At 37.7% G+C, this 17,726-nt stretch overlaps 1 protein-coding gene across 2 annotated transcripts in view; it reads right to left on the reverse strand.

The window, feature by feature from the left end:
• The window catches only part of LOC140510428 (ADP-ribosylation factor-like protein 13B), a 49,938-nt gene that overhangs the window by 21,044 nt on the left and 11,168 nt on the right, over nucleotides 1–17,726 (reverse strand). For both annotated transcript variants that reach the window (XM_072619074.1, XM_072619075.1), the window contains exons 4-7: nucleotides 12,045–12,150; nucleotides 10,499–10,701; nucleotides 3,849–3,984; nucleotides 1,708–1,921 (exon numbers count right to left, since the gene is read on the reverse strand). In XM_072619074.1, coding sequence (XP_072475175.1) covers nucleotides 1,708–1,921; nucleotides 3,849–3,984; nucleotides 10,499–10,701; nucleotides 12,045–12,150 — 659 coding nt within the window. The remainder of the gene's footprint in view (nucleotides 1–1,707; nucleotides 1,922–3,848; nucleotides 3,985–10,498; nucleotides 10,702–12,044; nucleotides 12,151–17,726) is intronic.

Below are 17,726 nucleotides of genomic sequence, written 5' to 3' on the forward strand. Positions count from 1 at the left end.
ACTATAAAAATCACATGAAGAAAGACACTACTTGTATCCCGAGAAAGAACTGGTAAACAGAAACATATATACATACACACACACACACACACACACACACACACATATACACATATACATACACACACATACACATACATATGTGTGTATGTATATGTATATGTGTATGTGTGTATATATATATACACAATTTTATTTATATATATGTACACATACACATATATATGTATACACTTATATATACATACACCTATTTATGTCTAATGGTAGTAATTTCTATGGCGGGGGAGGGGTGAAAGGATTGAGAAAAAAAGAAATTTATGAGATTATTTTTTTGTATGTTTGAGAGGAATAGCATGTTGTCCATAGTACATTTGCAGTTTCATGTACAATCATCTTTTTTATTATACTATGTTATGGGAAAGCTTGCTTTATTCCACAAATATGAATTAATGAAATAAAAAAGGGGAAAGAAAAAGAAAATTGTATTGACCACAGGCTTAATGCCTCTCCACTCTTTGCCAACTCTCTCTCATCATGCCCAAAACTGAACTCACCTTTGAAAAGTCACTTATCTGTTCCTATCAAGTGAACCACCACTACTCTTTGAGTCTCTAAAGTTTGCAACCTGTGTTATCCTTGACTCCTTACTTATCCCTTTCTCTACACATCCAACAAGTTATCAAATCTTAAAATTCTACCTTTATGATATCTCTTTTATATGTCCCCCTCTGTCTACTCACACCCTAGTCCTGGCTCTAACTTCTCCTTGGACTATTGCAAAAGCAGTAAGTGTATCCAACTTGTCTCCCCCTTTCCAATCCATTCTCCATATAGCTGCCAAAATCACCCACTTAATAAAACTCCAAAGGTTTCCAATTACTGCTGTATTAAATTTACCAAATAAAGTCCTTTACAACTTGCCCACAATCTAAGTATCTGGACATTATTATCTTATTTGCCTTCACACACTCTAAAGTCTAGTTAGTTCTTGATGTTGGACACCATAGTCCCTTTCCCATCTCTATGCCTTTGTACAGGCTGCCCTCTATGGCTAGAATGGCCTCTTTCTTTTTCTCTGCCAAATCCCTAGTTTCCGTCAGAGCTCAGTTAAAGCCACACCTTCAATATGAAAACCTTCCCTGTTCTCTCCAGCTATTGTGGCTTTTCTCACTTCTCTGGTCCTTTCCAAATTACTCTGGATTTATTTTGTATATGCTTGTAGGCCTCCCAAGATAGAATGTAAACTCTATGAAACAAGAGACAGTTTCATTTCAGTTTTTGGGCCCCCCAATGTCTAGCACAGTGTCTTTCACATGGTAGTTGCTCAACAAACATCCGTTACTTGATTAATGGTAGGAGCCAACGAAGTACTGATAATTTACTCATGGCAATCTTAAATATCACAGAAATACATCAGTAACTTGGAGAGGGACTGTTTCTCTAGGACACCAAAACAACTGGTTTATAATGTTAGACAAACCAACAACCAATTAAAAAAGAAAACGAAAATGTCAGCTAGTCATTTTAGCATCATACAGGAGGAAAAATGGTTGGTTCACTTTCAGCTAGGCATTGTTGAGTAACACGAAGTGAGCCTAAGTATAAGAGTGCTTTTGGAACGTGGCTTGTAATGTTACTAAGAGGGAGAAAAGAGTGCACCAAGAAAAAGCTCAAAAACAAACAAACGAGCAAATAAGCTACCACCTGACTGCGAGCGTTGCGAGGACTGTTGTGTTGCAGTTTCTTTGTCTACAAACTGTGTCAATGACACCGAATTACGAGGGTTTATGAACTCCTGACCGGTGCTTTTGGGGCTGCTGCTCGTGACACAGGTCGGTGCATCAAATTGCTCCTGTTCAGTGCTAGGTTTCAGAAGTCTCTTCGTATCATTAGCCGTCCTCTGCCTTCTTTTTTCACTCTAACAAAAACAAAGCATAGCATCTTTACTACCACAATGTGTCTGGTATAGTTTCAAAGTCTAAAGTCAAAGTCTAAGCTGTAAAATAACCATGGAGAACAAAAGTAAAATTGGAGTCTTTTAAAAATGCTGATATATTTCAAGAAACAAGAAAGCAAAAAAAAGACTCCACATTGCTACAATATAACCCAAGAAAGCGAAAATAAAATCCTATGTACTTTTTCTTTCATTACAACAGTTTTGAAAGAATATTAGCTGTTTGATAGACTTTTTTAAACAAAGTTTTAGAGAGTAAAAGTCATGTCATAAAAATAAAACTCAGAACTACTTCAATGTATGTAAAGAGAATTTAGAGGTTTTACAACCTAAAAAATAAGATGCATATTTTCCTTTTTTAATGTATGATCCACTACAGGCCTGACTACAGGTTGTGCAGGCCTGATCTACTAAAACTTGTTATTATAAACATACATGCGCAATTTCATCATATCAATACTTAATCCTGAATTTTTAACATGGAGCCTAGTTCACCATGTTCTCCAGTAACGTTTTTCTTCTTTACACTGTAAGATGTAGCATGCCTTATGGGATGTATCATGGCACTCTCTACTCTGTATGGGCAATTTATTGGAATATTGCTTATGAAAACATTTACCACAGCATACAGAGGCTATCATTTACAAGTTCCTCATACAAAATAAATATCTGTGTCAAAGTACAGAATAATGCTTCAATTATTCCTTTTCTGCAACATTTTCAAATGACCAAAAAATGAACACATGTAAGAGAAATGTTACTAAGGCTATTTTATTGTACTCATCCTTTCAAATAGCAACTCCATTAAAGAAAGGTAACTGAAGCAATAGAAAATACAGTAAAATCTCTGGTCTCTGAAGAACTGAATATTCTATGAAAACTAATATGTGCAATATCTTCCTTTGTAAACTGCCTTCCCATCTCAGCAAGGGCAGTTACTGGGAAGAATCGATCATTACCTGCTGCCCAATGGGAAACTGTAACGAAGCAATGAGGAGGATTGGCAGAAGCAACAACTTAGTCATATAAGCAGTCCCCCAGGTAACGGAATATAAGCCCAGGAGCTGGTACGGTTAAGGAGTTCTTGAGATGTGCAAAGGTCAGGTGAGCTCTCAGTCCTAAGAGATGTCACACAGACACACACACGCTCAACTAAGAATTCAATCTATAAATTAATTTTGGTAAAAATCTTAGGCAACTGATACTGAGACACAGGAGTGTGTATGGTAACTTAGAACACTTTACAATGCACTTAGAAAGTGGTCAGAAAACAATTGATAAATTCTAAAATGGATTTATATATTAGCACAATGAGATAACAGCATCAAGACACAGGGAAAGAAGAGACATAACACTTAAGAATAAATGTCCTAACAAGAATAACAATTCTGAAACGTAAGAAACGATGGCAGCAGTTTATATTCATTACGTTCACAGCCTCATTTTGCTTCAGTTCATTCTCATCTCTGGCCACTATGCTTTCCACATCCACAGAGAGAGGGAATAGGTTCAGAACTTGTAATTTATTTCATTGGTATAGAGATCTCCCACTGAGGAAGGAACTTCTTCTGCCAATGCAGAGCAGCACCTTCTCTGCTACTCAGAATCATTCAGAGTTGCCTGAATACATAAAAGTTAAGTGACTTGCCCAGAGTCACACAGCCATTATATGTCAGATAAGACTAGGTCTTCCTGGCTTTGAGACCAGCTCTCTATTCACTTACACCACCCTATCTCTGCACCAAGGGAGAAAATCATATTGGTTATTCATCCATCAGATCCATTTGGTGTTTCTTGGTAACTATTTCTCTGGCTTTCCTTCAATGTTTCTCTAAACACTTCCTATGAACTTCAGCTTAAAAACAAAAATTGCACAGATCATCATACATACCTCGAGAACGACTACATTTATGGGCTGAAAAGGGCTGACAACAAATTGATCAGAATCCCTGTCAGAATCATTTCTGTCAAATTCAGGATGCTCTGTAACACGCTCTCTCTCCACCTGCTCTCTTTCCTTCTGTTCTCTGTTAGATGAAGAAGAAAAAAATCTTTTATTTAAAAGTCTTAATTTATTTTAAGTAACTTGCAAATAAGTTAATTTTTTAATTGCGAACAATTCTACATAAATATTATTTGTAACTGACCTCTGATCATCTTTCAGGCCTTCAAATATTCTTCTAGCCTCAACCATGTGATGGCCTCTCTCCTCTTTCCCTACTCTTGAACAGGCTGATATCCAGGCTGAAAACCCATTCCTCCTCACCTCTGCCTTTTAGAATCCCAGGTTTTCTTTGTAGCTAAGCTCAACATGTTGTGTATGAGGCATTTTCTGGTTACCCTAACTGCAAGTACTCTACTAAAATTACTTTGAGTATGACATGTGTTTACATATGTATATGTTATGCATATGTGTATTATATGTACACAGGTTGTTTCCCTCACAAGAATGTAAGTCCCTTGACAATTTAAGGGATTGTTTGGTTTTGTCTATCTGTCCCAGCATCTACTATAGTACATAGCAAATAGCAGTTTTTTTTAACAAATGCATGTTGATGGACTAATTATTTTTCAACTGAAGTGTGACTTGACTGACTTTCAACCTTATGAATGTTTTTAAAAATTACTATCTATTCCAACTGACAATAGTTCGTTTACTAATTTCCCCACCCCCCTAAAAAGTCTGCATTAGCATTAGTATGTAAGATGCAAATAACTGTTTCCCCCCAAATCATTTATATTCTTCTCTATGACATAACTGATGTTTTACATATATAACATATATGCTTGACATACACAGTATGATACGCTAGATAATCATTCCTTTGACCTCAATTTCCTGACTTTTTCTTGAATATATCTGTGTAAAAATAGAGAGCATGCACACCTACAGACAGAATTTGCTTACATATTTAAAAGACAGAAAAAGAAACAGAAAAAGATGCACCATTCATGATAGCTGTGCTTTATGTGTCATGTAAATAAAATAAAGCAGCGCTTCAGGAAACAGCTATCGATGGCCTATTCATCATGTCTGTGATATACAGGAAATGATAGAAAGGGAAAGGTAATTAACATTTCCTGAAACAAAACAAGCAGAAATATAATAAAGAACATTTAAACATTTACTAAGGGGCAGCTAGGTGGCACACTGATTCCTCCTGGAGTCAGGAATACCTGAACTCAAATTTGGCCCCAGACACTTAACACTGTGTGTCCTTGGGTAAATCACTTGACTCCAATTGCCATGCCTTCTCCCCTCCAAAAAAAAAATTTAATTAACCCTGGATCATAAAAAAATAATGAAACTAAGGCTCATAGCCGAAAACTTCTAATGCTTAAACACATAATGATGAAAACATGACTAATGTAACCTTTCATGCTTCACCTTAATTTGAACTCAATTTTCAAGTTATTTATTTAGCAGTCATTTAAAAAATATAAGCAAGTATATCTATGAACACAACATTAACAGCAGTATTTTGTTTTCAAAATATACTGGAAATGAGTTACTAGATCAATGAGAGTAAATTTTAGGAAATGAAAAGTTTCTGTATCACTCACAAATTTACACCTACATATTGTTAATTATAAAGACTCTGCTTGTTAAAAGGGGCCTTGGAACACAAGTATGATGGGGTCTGAATGCGGAAGCAGGAAAGGAAAAAATATAGGAGAGTTATAGAGAAAGTTGCCTACTAAGTGCCTGCAGTTTCTTGGAAAGAAAGAATAAAAATACTTTGAAACAATTACTAATTTTTTTCATAAAAATTGTGCATTGAAATGCTTGCTTTGTGTACAACATGAAAAAGAAGAGACTCAAGGAATCTCAGTGAAAGAACTTGTCCAAGTTTACTCCATATGTATTACTGTTGTTTTGTACTTTTAAAACAATACAACTTTCAAGGTTTAAAAATTGGAATACACAAAACAGCTTAATTAATGCCAAAATAATTCAAGATTTTTATGGAAACTAATATTCTCATGATTAAGGTATTTATCAATAGTAAAATGATAAAACCTAATTTTCCCTGAAGACAGTAAGGACATTACTTCATTCCTGACTGTCTTAGGAAAAGGAAAATTAATAAATCAATGCTCTACAAATATTTCTTCCTAAAGATCAAATCTACATGTGGCTTACGGGAAAAATGATCCCTAGAGAATATTATTAACATAGACTGTGAAAAACATGGATCTGTTTCCCCATGGTCAAAACTCGTCTTTCCTGGTTTCTGGCCAATGCCTAGGAGAATCATAACCCAGTAGCCCTACCCCTATCACAGTCTCTACCATGCCTTTTCTGGTCCATGCAAACTACGCGCCACCTTCTTGAAAAAGGTTATTATTTAGTAAGTAAGGAGAGAACAATTGCTTCTTCCTTTCTCCTGTTGACATCAAGAGACAGAGAGGCACAGGTTAAATGCAGGAATACTATATAAACTATGTATTCATATTTTAAATTTCAACCTATGTTTACGGTGGTACATTATTTAAAAATAAAAATACATGATTAATTTTTAACCAAGCATTTAACAACTTAAACCTTAAATGTTTTCATTCAGGCAATTTTTTTTGAAGAATGCAACTTTTTGAGGGGAGCTAAGATGGCAGAGTAGAAAGACACACATATGCAGGCTCTCCCCACATAGCCCATAAAACACCTATAGAGAGGGACTCAACAAATTTTGGATCAGCAGAAGTGGAGAACAACAGAGTGGAAGAAATTTCCAGCCCAAGATGACCTGAAAGGCCCATGGGAAACATCTGTTGCACCAAACGTGGAACAGAGCCCAGCCTAGCCTTGGTCACGTGCGTGCACGGCTCTGAGAGGAGGACCCCTCAGGGTGGAATCTCAAGTCACAGCAGCAGCAGTGGGTTTGCAGATCCCTCAACACACAGTTGCCAAAGGTCAGTGATGGGGTTTTTTCAGCTGGCTAGGAAGGGAGAAGGGCCTTCCCATAGCTCTGGACTTAGGCAGTGGCCATAGAGGCCACATGGGGCAGCGGCAGCAGTTCCTACCGCAGCCCCTACAGCAACCCACATCCATTGTTAGATTGTAAAATCCGTGGGAGCACTGAGGAGCTGATTATTACCTCAGCACTGTATAGAGGAAACTGCTAAGATTCTGGGCACAAAAATCTCTGCCTTATCCCAAAGCAGTGCACACACTTGATTGTGCCACATTGGAGGAACTAAGATCTTACAGATTCCCAGAGTATACCCTACTCTTGACAAAGGACCCAAAAGTCAAGTAACTGGTTGGAAAAATGCCCAAAAAAGGCAAAAAAAATAAGACTATAGAAGGTTACTTTCTTGGTGAACAGATATCTTCTCCCATCCTTTCGGATGAGGAAGATCAATGCTTACCATCAGGGAAAGACATAAAAGTCAAGGCTTCTGCATCCCAAACACCAAAAATAAATATTCAATGGTCTCAGGCCACGGAAGAGCTCAAAAAGGATTTTAAAATCAAGTAAGAGAGGTGGAGGAAAAAATGGGAAGAGAAATGAGAGAGATGCAAGAAAAGCATGAAAAGCTGGTCAACACCTTGCTAAAGGAGACCCAAAAAAATGCTGAAGAAAAGAACACCTTGAAAAATAGGCTAACTCAATTGGCAAAAGAGGTTCAAAAAGCCAATGAGGAGAAGAATGCTTTAAAAAGCAGAAGTAGCCAAATGGAAAAAGAGGTGCAAAAGCTCACTGAAGAGAATCGTTCTTTAAAAATTAGAATGGAACAGATGGAGGCTAATGACTTTATGAGAAACCAAGAAATTACAAAACAAAACCAAAAGAATGAAAAAATGGAAGAGAATGTGAAATATCTCATTGGAAAAACAACTGACCTGGAAAATAGATCCAGGAGAGACAATTTAAAAATTATGGGACTACCTGAAAGCCATGATCAAAAAAAGCCCTATCTTTCACGAAATTTTCAAGGAAAACTGCCCTGATTTTCTAGAACCAGGGGGCAAAATAAATATTGAAAGATTCCACCAATCACCTTCTGAAAGAGATCCAAAAAAAGAAACTTCTAGAAACATTGTGGCCAAATTCCAGAGTTCCTAGGTCAAGGAGAAAATATTGCAAGCAGCTAGAAAGAAACAATTCAAGTTTTGTGGAAATACAATCAGGATAAGACAAGATCTAGCAGCTTCTATATTAAGGGATCAAAGGGCGTGGAATAGGATATTCCAGAAGTCAAAGGAACTAGGACTAAAACCAAGAATCACCTACCCAGCAAAACTGAGTATAATACTTTAGGGGAAAAATTGGTCTTTCAATGAAATAGAGGACTTTCAAGCGTTCTTGATGAAAAGACCAGAGCTGAAAAGAAAATTTGACTTTCAAACACAAGAATGAAGAGAAGCATGAAAAGGTAAACAGCAAAGAGAAGTCATAACGGACTTACTAAAGTTGAACTGTTTACATTCCTACATGGAAAGACAATATTTATAACTCTTGAAACTTTTTTCAGTATCTGGGTAGTTGGTGGGATTACACACACACATGCATACACACACATACAGACAGAGTGCACAGGGTGAATTGAATAGGATGGGATCATATCTTAAAAAAATGAAATTAAGGGGTGAGAGAGAAATATATTGGGAGGAGAAAGGGAGAAATGGAATGGGACAAATTATCTCTCATAAAAGAGGCAAGTAAAAGACTTTTCAGTGGAGGGAAAAAGGGGGGAGGTGAGAGAAAAAACATGAAGCTCACTCTCATCACATTCAATTAAAGGAAGGAATAAAATACACACTCATTTTGGTATGAAAACCTATCTTACAATACAGGAAAGTGGGGGAAAAGGGGATAAGTAGGGTAGGGGGGATGATGGAAGGGAGGGCAGTAAGAGCAGGGAGCAATTAGAAGTCAACATTCTTGGGGAGCGACAGGATCAAAAAAGAGAACAGAAGAAATAAGGAGCAGGATGGGATGGAGGGAAATATAGTTAGTGTTACACAACACAACTATTATGGAGGTCATTTGCAAAATACACAGATATGGTCTATATTGAATTGCTTGCCTTCCCAATGGGGATGGGTGGGGAGGCAGAGAGGAAGAGAAGTTGGAACTCAAAGTTTTAGGACCAACTGCTGAGTACTGTTCTTGCATACAACCAGGAAATAAGAAATACAGGTAATGGGGTATAGAAAGTTATCTTGCCCTACAGGACAAAAGAGAAGATGGGGATAAGGGAAGGGAGGGATGTTAGAAGGGAGGGCAGATTGGTGTAGAGGTAATTAGAATGCATGGTGTTTTGGGGTGGGGGGAGGGGAGAAATGGGGAGAAAATTTGGAACTCAAAATTTTTTGAAAATGAATATTGAAAACTTAAATAAATAAATTTAAATACAAAAAAAAAAAATTCAGCCAGCTCAACAAGGGAGATTTGACTGACCCTAGAGTACAAGGGGCTTAAGTCTTTGACCTGGGATTTGGTAGTGCTGTTCTAAATAGGAGCTAGGCTCAGCAGCATACCTAATCCCCTCCCTACTAAATGAGATAATATTTGTTAAGTGTTTAGTACAGCGTCTGGCATATGGTGCTTTAATTGACGGAGTTGTCAAAGTTTCAATTGAAATTATGACCCAGGAAATCTGTGTTTTCTTTACCGTTAACATGCCATAGCACAGTATATGTGCACAAAATATTAAGATACAGAAAAAGGCAAATTATTCAAGATAGTGTCTCGGGTTAAGGGTCTCATAACCCTAAATGTGCTCATTATGTTCCCTTTACCCTGTCACAAAGACTTAGTTAATGTTGGGGTGATTATCCTTCTTCCTCTAGGTTTTGCAGGGTATGTTAATATGCTTGTCCTTACTATAGCATTGAAGTAAATATTCATTTGTAAAAGCTTATCTGACTGTTAAGCAATAAAACTGATCTAGAGTATGGGGGGGCTGGAGCCAGTGGCACAGAGACTGGATACCCCTAATTCCTTTAAGGAAGTTATGTCAAATTTTGATAGAAACAGGAGCTACTGAAATGTACATGAGGATCCCTGTAGGCCATATGCTGATTTAGAAAACTGCATATGAACATCATCTATGTTCTCTTGTATTTTTACTTATTTCATTAAATTGTTCCTGATTAGATTTAAAAAAAAAAAAAAAAGAAGGCAACTTTTCTTAACCTTCCACAAAAGAAAAGTAGACAAACAGATTTTGGTCTTAACAATTCCTTTGAAAGTCCACTTTTGCTCAAAGTTGACAAGGAGGATAGATAAAATTGTAAAATTCTGAGGATGAAGGCTTCTAAGCAAAAGAAAGATGTTCTTTGTGTAAATTTGCCTACAACATAATATTTGTATAATAATGATAACTGTATAATATTACAAGGAGTTTTACAAATATATCATCCAAACTTGCAGGTGTAAAAGATCCACAGAAATAACAGATTCTTACCAATGAACTCTCTTCATACAGAAAGAGGAAACTGAATGGATAAAAATAACAAATATAAATTACTCCCACAATTTTAGCACTTTAGACACGGGATGCATTTGGCCATACACTTTAGTTAGTCAGTACCTTTCTCTTTGCAGCTTCTTCACTCGCTCAGCTCGTTCCATTTTCTCTATTTCCTGAAAAACGTGTTGAGCAATTGTGTCTTTTTTGACACGATCATTTAAGGCATCGAAGTCTTCTGCAATGCTACACAGCAACCACCAAAGACTTTTTTTTATAGACTTGTCAATTTTCTTCCCAAAGCCCAAGACTGCTGAACAACGTTCCTAAAAACAAGGTAAACAACTGTTTTATTAACCTTATTTAATCACAGAATATAAGACATTCAGCCATATTAAGACAGCTGTCTCAAAATACCTGTACAAGATAACTGCACGAGTCTAAAATTAAAAAAAAGAGTTTATCTTTGCATTTAACTTGCAAAATGTACTGCTTAGAGGCTCATGAATTTAGTCCCAACTGCTAATTTTGCGGATAAGAAAAATGAAAACCAGAAAGGTGAAGTGATTTGTTCATAATCACCCAGGCAGGATTCCTGATTCTCAGTCTAGCACGTTATCCACTATATCAGGTTAATCAAATGTAAGTAATATATTTTACCAACTTTAAACCACAACGTACACATCAGCTATTATAATTATTATCATCACCACTAATCTATCTGCACATAAACAAACTGAAATACAAGAAGTCCAAAAGACTTAATGTAGTTTTAATAACTTTAGACTATGTTGGACTATTTTTAGACTATTTTGGGACACGTTTTATTTTGACAACTTTCACATGCTATTTATAACAACAAACATTACAATGGATCAGTGATCTAGATCTTTGATTTGGGGCATGTCAATCTACTGGAATGTGGGAAAAATATTATAACTTCTACTTACATTTCTTTTTAATTTAAAAAATGAACTAAGCTTTACTGGCATGAACACACACACACACACACACACACACACTCTGCTACTGGCAACCTCCTGAGGGCTTTTCTTATATGTCAGTCATGTGTCACAGACAGTATTTGGGATATCTCAGGGCAAGAGTGAAACTCTTGTGGAAACTGCCTGAAAGCCTCAATTCATTTTATAATACTTAATTACTGGATCCAATTTATGTGATTTGCAATGCTACAGATAGATAGAAAGACAGACAAATAGGTAGATAGACAGATAGAGTCTATTTTTAATCAATACTTTTCTACAACTGTGATTTCATTAATACAGAGACCTTGATGAAAGGAAACTTTACTACCAGCATAGATTGGTGACTGCTCCACAACTATATTTACAATTTTGTTTCCTCTCTACATGACAGTTAGTACAAAGTATAGCATACTTATGTGGTATGGTTAAAATTTCTATACCAGTGAAAAATTAAATTAAAAAAATTATAATATTGATGTGACAGATTGCAAAAGTTAATTTAACTGAAAATAAAGATTATGGCATTTATCAACACCTAGAAGTACAGACCCAGAGAAAACATGATTTGTCAAATTACAGTGTCTACATAATGACATTTGTCTGAAGGGACTATCATTTTTCATAAAAATAAAGTTATTCAAAAAATAATTAGGAAAGTCAGAATGAGGGATGGAGAAACTTACTATCTGACAGAGACATTTTTGCTCATTGACAAGTTTTTCGAGTGATAAACGTTCAATTAAATCTGTTTCTGCTAAAGCCTCTTCTTTGTCTTGTTTATTTGCCAACCTGGAAAACAAAAAGAAGAGGTGGTTTTATAAGAAGCTTCTAATCAAGTTATTCAAAAATCAAGCCATTCAAAAATATCTTAAGGTTGATAGTACTTATTATCATTTTTCGACTCTAATAAGAGCCAGAGCTTGAATTAATCAATCAGAAGAAAAGCCTGGACCTAACAGTCTCTTTGTTCTCTGAAGTAAATTCAAATACCTCTTCTTATGTCAACAAGGCCACATGGGGCTGACTTAGCATACTTTGTGAGACCCTTAACCCAGGACACTATCTTGAATAATGTGACTTTTTCTGTATCTTAATATTTTGTGCACATATACTATGCTATGGCATGTTAATGGTAAAGAAAACACAGATATGCTGGGTGGTAATTTCAATAGAAACTTTGTCAACTGTTATTATATTCAATTAAGAAAATTCCTTTCTCATGGAATGGTTAAACATATATAGAGACCATAAATCTGAGAGACACAGACACCCTTGGATTGTCCTAAAATAGATTTAAGCCTGACAATTATTGCACTAGTCAGTCAGAGATTTCCTTCTGGTGCCATGGCCATGTAACCTCTAGCTTTAAGGGAATATACAATATGCATTCAGCCTGTTGGCCTTTTTAAACAAATTTTCAGGTCCACAAGATATACTAAGTTTTCATCTACTAACTATGGATTTTAGAAAATTCTGGGAGAGGATTCTGGGAAAATGGCACAGCGGGTCAGAAAATTACAAGCACTCGAGATTTCCCCCTACAAAAGAGATAAAATAGTACCTTAGGCCAAACATAGTGTGGGTAAAAATAAGAATAAGGGCACAACCAGGGTCTTCTTGGACAATTTGAGATCAGAAGAAAAATCCCAGGAAGAAGTTTTGTCCCATTGAAGAGTAAATACCTTCAGGTAAGGCTCCACAATAAAACCAAGCAGCAAGCTCTGGGCTTACTTGGTTTGGGAGGCTGCCTCAGTCCAAGCCACAGAAACTTTATCCCCTGGACAATGAGAGGAGTTGGACATCTGGGCTTGGGAAGATTAAGGGAACCTCTGCTGAGAAGGAAAGCCAGATCCAGCAGTTCTGCGAAGCAAGGCTGGGGCAAGAAGGAACCAGTACAGGCCCGGTGAGTGCAGAAGCAGTGGAGCTAAAAGCCTTTGGAAGTGGGTACTCACAGGAGGTTGGAGGTTTGGTTTTGGTTCCAGGCTAGAAGAGAGATCTGAAGATTTGGGGCAAGAGGCACCATCTCCCATATGCCAGGGCTAGAGATGATTACAAAAATCAAGCTATTACCTCAAAAAATGCAGAGGCAAACAAAGGAGAAAGAATCCAACTATAGAAAGCTTTTATGGGAACAAAGAATGACCTCTCTTATCTTGCCAAAAACAAAACAATCTGGGAGGGAAAGACACTCAGGGTTTTTGGCCAAAACAGAAACAATTGCTATTCACATTCACTCTGAGCCAATCAGGGTCCAAACAATGACCAAGTGGGGCTTGGCTTGGACCTTTTTTTGGCGAATCCAGGAGAGCCAGAGTGAACTGGCTTTAAGGCATGGCCTTTAAGAAAGAAATCTAGCCTACAAACCCCAAGATATCTTGCTAGGTTTCAGCCATCAAAATTTACATTTCTTTGGGCAGAGTACTAGTAGGTAAGGTTATGATACTCTATGTGGATGGAGGGAGGGGAAGGGAGGGGAACCGAAGGAAGAAAGCAAGGACCTGCATTGCCTAACTGGACCTGGCCAGTTGAGTCCTCGATGGGTAGCTTGGGACTACTCACAGGTTGTTGTTTGTCTTTCATTCTCAGAGAGGATCATTACATCCAGAAAGTAATGCCATGTGAATTGCCATGATGCCATGACTTGCAAGTGAATTGGATTTAACTGAGGGAGGGCTGTGCAAGCACATAAGCCTTACCTTCTCCTCAGAAACCATCTGGGTCCAGTGGCCAGATAAACATCAGGGTGACTGGAGATGGTTGTTGTCCTTCCTCTTCAAAGAGGACCAAAATGACCTCACCATTGTAAAGTGAAATTTCAGTGTCTCTGACTGTGGCTGATCAGACCAATATGAGCTCAGAATGCTCTACCACAGGTTGGGCACAGATAGTCCATATGAATATTTGGGGTGGTTATCCCAAATTTGCACATCATGCGTTTATTTCGTGCTGTCTCAATTCTGCTTTGCTCAAAGAGCAAAGCACCTTTTCTTATGTGGGCACACCATGCTGAGTGGTCCTGTGCCAGTGTTTCCACGCTGCACAATCAAATCCAAAGTTCTTGAGAGTGTCCTTGTATTGCTTCTTCTGGCCACCATGTGATCACCTGCCCCATGTGAGTTCTTCATAAAACAGTCTTTTTGGCAAGCATACATTTTGCATTTGAACAACTGGGGAATGAAGGAAGAGAGTTTGGAAAAGGTCTCCTGTAGGAAGTAGTCCTTGAACAACTCTGAAGGAAGCTATTGAAGTCAGGGATTCTCTGTGGTAGAAGTGATGAAAGGAGTTCACTTTACATTCAGGGAAGTGTGTTCTTCCTTTGTTGCAGAAGAAGACCATGCCATCGGAGAAATAATGACATGACTTGCACTTGACTTTGTTTTGAATGAGGGAAGGCTGTGCAGGTTGCCAGCCTCACTTCAGTAAACAGCCTGTTCAAAGACACTTGGAAAGGAAAGGGAAATGTGTAAGCAAGAACATTAGTCTGGCTGGACCTAAGGCTGCAAAAGTAGGTTGGACTCAGGTTGTGAAGGGCTTTTAATTGCCATTTGATTTTTATCTTAGAGATAATACAGAACCAGTGAAGTTTTCTCAACAAGAAGTAAGATGGTCAAATCTATGCTTTGAAAATCACTTCAGCAGTTATGTGGAAGATGGATTTTAGAGGGGAGAGACTTAAAAAAAGAAGACTAAAAAGCAGGGTATTGTGAGAGGTGAGGAAGGCCTGAATTAAGGTGATGGTGATTTGAGCACAAAGGAGGGGCTGGATGTGAGAAGTGTTCTGAAGGTAGAACCCATAAGACTTGGAATTTGGCAAAATATGTGGAATAAGGAGAGTGAAGATATAAAGATGACTTTTCAGTGGTAAACCTGGGTGACTGTAAGGGTTGTACCATTTATCTAAAAGAAGTTCAGAAGAAAGGTGGATGTAGAAGATAATTCTCACCATCCTTCTCCCACTTCCTAAAAATGAGTGCCCTCCAAGGCTCTGCCTTGGGCCACTTACTTTTCCAGGATTATTATGCTCCTCTTTATGCACTGAACATTCCAGCCAAAGCAGTCTATTCCACATTCCCTAAACACAACATCCCACCATCTAGCTCTCTTCCTTAAGCCCCGAATACTCTGCCTCTTCTCATTTGCCTTTTAGTTTAATCGTAGCTCAGATCTAGTGACAATTCCTACAGCATGACTTTCCTAGTGACCTCTTATGTTGAGTTTGGTATATATTTATATTTTACTTACATGTACACATTGCCTTCCATCCCTTCTAATGTAAACTCCTAGAGGCCAGGAATTATTTTCATTTTTTTATATATCCCCAGTGTCTGGTACATAATCAGGAGCTTAAAAAATGTTAGTTGAATGACTAAGAAAGGAAGAGACATGATGGCTACTGTGGTATTACTTGGTAACTAAAGAAGGGGCAATTCTGTTCTGCATATGCTGAATTTGAGATGCCTATGGGCATCTTAATGGAGATATCTAGCAGGTAGTTGGCAAGGTGGAACTAGAGTTCAGCAGAAATATTAGGGCTGGCTTGGGGAGTCATCTGTATACTGATAATGAAACCTATGGGAGCAGAACAGAATATTGAAAGAAATCAAATGCAGAGAAAAGGGTACAGAATTCAGCCTCAAAGGACAACCACACTCAAGAGGGGGAAGATGAATGATGATCGACCCAAGGATACAAACACAAAGGAAACCAAGAAACAGCAGGGACATGGAAGCCAAGGGAGAAAATTTCTAGGAAGACTGTTCATCAATATTGCCAAAAACTGGAAAAAGGGGGATTGGAACTGAAAAATTACTAGTGGATATAGTAGTTAAGAGATTGTTGGTATTTACATAGTTGCATCTAGCAATCCTACTACTCTACTAAATAATTCAAAAGAAGTCAAACACAGAAAGATTCTACATATCCTAAAATGTCTATAGCAGTACTCTTGTGATAATAAAAACTGAAAACAAAGTGATATCCATCAAGTTGTGAACCGTTAAACCATGATGGAAGACTTATATGAACTAATATTCAAAGCAACCAGAACCAGAAAAACAATAAATACGACACTGTAATGTAAATTAAAATACCACAGAAAGATGGCTGGACTCCAATTAAATGCACAGACCAATACTGATCCCAGGATATAAGAACCCCATCTCTTCTCCAAGAAAGGGTAAGGTAGCTATATATGTCAAATGTGACAAGCACAGATGCGATAACTGTACTGCTAAAGTTTTGCTTATTTTTCTTTATTATAAGAAAAAATTCTATGAGAAGAAAGATATCAGAAAATGAATATGATTAAAAAAACATAACAGCATTGATAACACTTAAAAAGGGATGCTCGTAACCCCGAGAAAGTGTAGTATTAAAAAGAAACAATTGATAAAAGTTTAAAGGAATAACAGAGTCAAGAGAAGGCTTTTCTTTCTTTTTTAAAGTGTAGATCTAAATAGACATGTTTGTAGGCACCAGTAACTGTAGTTGTGGAAGAGGGACACGACAGGGTAAGCTCCTGGAAGGGACCGTGCAATGTTGATAGAATAGGAAGAGCTTCCCCATCCATTAATAGCCCTGTGGTCACATATGGCCTGGGTTACACGGAGCTCACACTGGGAGGAGCTTGCCCAAGTTGAAGAGAGGGAGAAAGCAGGAGCAGAGAGAGAGCAAAGCAGAGCAGGGAGAGAGAAGCAAGCTGTGAGTGGGAGGAGGAAGGAATCTGTTCAGGGACAGAAAGAAGGTTTAAGATAAGACGTCAGCACTCCCTGGATTCCTGATAAGTACCCTATTAAATCTTGCCTCCATTCTAATCATGTCTTAAATAAATATTTTGATTTTGCCTTCGAGGAAGAGAGTTATTTGTATTTTGTGAATTTACCCTGGAAATATGCATGCATATTCACAGCAGCTGCTATGGGTATCACATTGGCTTTACAGATAGCATCAAAACCCAAGTATAAGGATTGAACTTGGCAATGAGAAGAATTACCTTCTCCCCTGAGATAGGAACAGAAGAGGAAAGGACGGCAGATGATACTGTTGGGACTTGAGCTGTATAAGAGACAAGGGAGCTCACATCATTTTTCCATCAGTTTCCCTTCTAGGTTTGACTCTAGGAACATTATACTAGAATAAACTCATGACCTGAAATCTCACTACCAAGGAGATTAACTCAGGTTTCCATACTCAACACCTCTTCAACACCCTCACTTACCTCTTGCCTTTGACTGAAAGGATGGAAGGCAGTGTAAAGCCTCCCTTTAAGGAGCCTCAGAACTTTCTAACTAATTTCATTTTCCATTTGCTCTGCTAGCTTTCACTTCAGGAACCTCATCCCTCCCACCCATTTTATTGAGCCCCTC

This window comes from Notamacropus eugenii, chromosome 6 (genome assembly GCF_028372415.1).
Source record: "Notamacropus eugenii isolate mMacEug1 chromosome 6, mMacEug1.pri_v2, whole genome shotgun sequence".
Classification (NCBI taxonomy): Eukaryota; Metazoa; Chordata; class Mammalia; order Diprotodontia; family Macropodidae; genus Notamacropus; species Notamacropus eugenii.